The 2,500-nt window shown below is 44.6% G+C and overlaps 1 protein-coding gene across 1 annotated transcript in view; it reads right to left on the bottom strand.

Annotated features, from left to right (window-relative positions):
• kcnc1a (potassium voltage-gated channel, Shaw-related subfamily, member 1a) overlaps positions 1–2,500 on the bottom strand; it is a 56,001-nt gene that overhangs the window by 13,276 nt on the left and 40,225 nt on the right. Inside the window, exon 3 of the mRNA XM_076291524.1 lies at positions 522–538. Within this exon, the coding sequence (XP_076147639.1) occupies positions 522–538 (17 nt within the window). The remainder of the gene's footprint in view (positions 1–521; positions 539–2,500) is intronic.

The following is a 2,500-nucleotide window of genomic DNA, read 5'->3' as shown; positions in this document are numbered from 1 at the left end:
TCTGTACAACTAATATTGGATAACACAACATGAAGATTAAATTTCTATGCCCAATATGTTGCATCTACTTATTGGGCTGCAGCTACACTGCAGCCAGAAGTCAGGGTAGCACCAAAAGCGGAGGAGGGGGCCATTTTGGATCAAATTTACGTAATTGAGACATAATAAGATTAATCTAGAATGTAAAGCACTATACAGACTGTACATGAAAAAAGTTGTCATTTTTGGATTCCCAAGAGTCAAAGCTTTGAAATGGTGTATAACATTACTATGCTACATAGCAATATGGTGCATACAATTGATTTAGAATGTTGGGGGGAGGGGGGGGGGTAACCGTCCCACCGGCGGGATATGAAAATGTTAAACCCTGTAGACACAGACTAGGCCTACTGATCAGCAGGGACGGATTAAACAGATATTGCCCCCTGTGCACAATATCAAAAAGACCCCCCCTCCCCCTGACTGCGACGCGTGCGCGTGCACGTTTACACAGGCGTGTGCACGTGACGTGCGCGTGCAGCCAGCACGTCTCTCTTTGCTGTCGCTGTGCAGGCTGGTGCACAATTTCCCACAATGAACATGTACTGTAGTACATTATGTCATATATTAGAACTCAGGCCCACACAGAAATGAATTCCAGCAGCAGCTGTTTTTATTATTAGGCTGTAATCTCCCTTTGCTGTCCAAACAGTCTACAGCAGGGGTTCCCAACCTGTTTCACTAAACCGACCGGACAACAGTTGTCATATTTCTGACGGACCGGTAGCAGGGACGTTGATAGTATTTTGTGAGAGGTGGTGCGGATCTGAAATTCTGGCTGTTAAATACACCCTTTTAACTCAGTTTGGAAGGGGCATACAAACTTTAACAGACTAAGCAGGGCCCGTTTTCTGTCTGACTCAGGCTACCTGCATGATAAGGTTTTCACTTCACTGCTGCTTTCACGGTAACAGTGGAGATGTTAGTAAAACTATAGCGTTTGGTAAATGGAGATGCAGATAATCTCCCTAATTGATTTCTTTGCGCAACAGCCCACATTATGTGCTCACTCCAGCACGAGTAAAATAAATGTAGGCTTATCTGTCATCGGCATCGCCATAGGCTATTTGCTACGATATAAGCTACTGTTAGGCCTACAACAAGTCGCAATTTATTAGGCTATCCAATCGCTATGCTGTTTTCATGAACATTGCAGGAATCCACTTCATTCACCTACCCACGAGTGGTTCAGTTTGTCAGTTTCACTTTCGCAAACACGCATACACATTGAATGAGCACTCATAGCCTACCACTTACACCTAATGTTATGCCTCTATATTTTATGAATTAAGAAGTATTTATTGATCAGGAAAACATTTAGTTTATTTTTCTTTTGGTCCGCGGTTCCATAACACCATTTAGTTGTGCCGCAAATTAACAGACAGACGCACCGGGCATAATCTAGCCTAAATTCATGGCAATTTTTTTTTTAAATCCGAGGGCCCCCATTGGCTCAGGGCCCCTGTGCACGTGCACACTTGGCACAAGCCATGATCCGTCCCTGCTGATCAGGCCACTGAAGGTTTCTTAAAAGACAGCATTACCATGTCAAACACTGATTTTGTCTCTGAACTCGACAAAACGCACCAGCCCAGCATTTAATTCAACTATTTAGTTATTCACATTAGCCTTTGCTATACTATAAATTAGCCTATTCCTATTTGCTTCACCTTTTGTCGATTTAGATGGCTCAAACTGCACGTATTCTTCATCAAATTAACTCGTTATGTCTATATTTCTGTCCAATATCGCTAACTTTAACAGCCTATGCTACGTTGCTACACCAATCTCAACGTCTTTTTCTGACAGAAGTTGAAAGTTTCAACTAGCCCACCTGTGATATCAATAAGCATCTCTCCTGGCCGGGCTCACATTCCAGCTGGCATTTCAGACGCATATGTGTAGTCACACAGACAGGGAGGCTATTCCAGCGCAATCGTTCTGTTCGCGTTGCATCCACGGCAAAAATTAGCTTCCACTGTTTAATAGGCTAAATGCATAGGGGCTGCATTCACATAATCGTTGCTGGATCAGACAAGTTTTTAATTGGGCTCTTGTGTTACACACATCAAGATGCGTTCGCGTCTGCGGGTGATTTGTAAACTCAGTTGTAACCCCATTACCCCCCCCCCCCCCCACACACACACACAATATTTTCTCATCGGATCTGTGCGAACCACGTCCGAAAAGTCCCCTATTTTGGATTCAAAACGGCGAATTTCGCCGAAAGGTGAGGAGTTTTCATGCCTGACACACACACACACACACACACACACACACACACACACACACACACACACTGTCCTGCTCTATGCAGTATCCTAGTCTCTTGCAGCCACAGTCTTCCTGTCCTTCTTGCCCCGCCCACCCCCAGAAGGACACACTGATGAGAGCCCTGTCTCATGCTGAGAGCTGTGTGTGTGTGTGTGTGTGTGTGTGTGTGTGTGTGTGTGTGTCTCAT

This window comes from Alosa pseudoharengus, unplaced genomic scaffold, assembly GCF_046254945.1.
Source record: "Alosa pseudoharengus isolate Yale_2024_CS ecotype anadromous, Long Island Sound unplaced genomic scaffold, YU_APseudo_1.1 YU_APseudo_1.1_scf_19, whole genome shotgun sequence".
Lineage (NCBI taxonomy): Eukaryota > Metazoa > Chordata > Actinopteri > Clupeiformes > Clupeidae > Alosa > Alosa pseudoharengus.
This window is presented reverse-complemented; position numbering and strand designations above follow the sequence as displayed.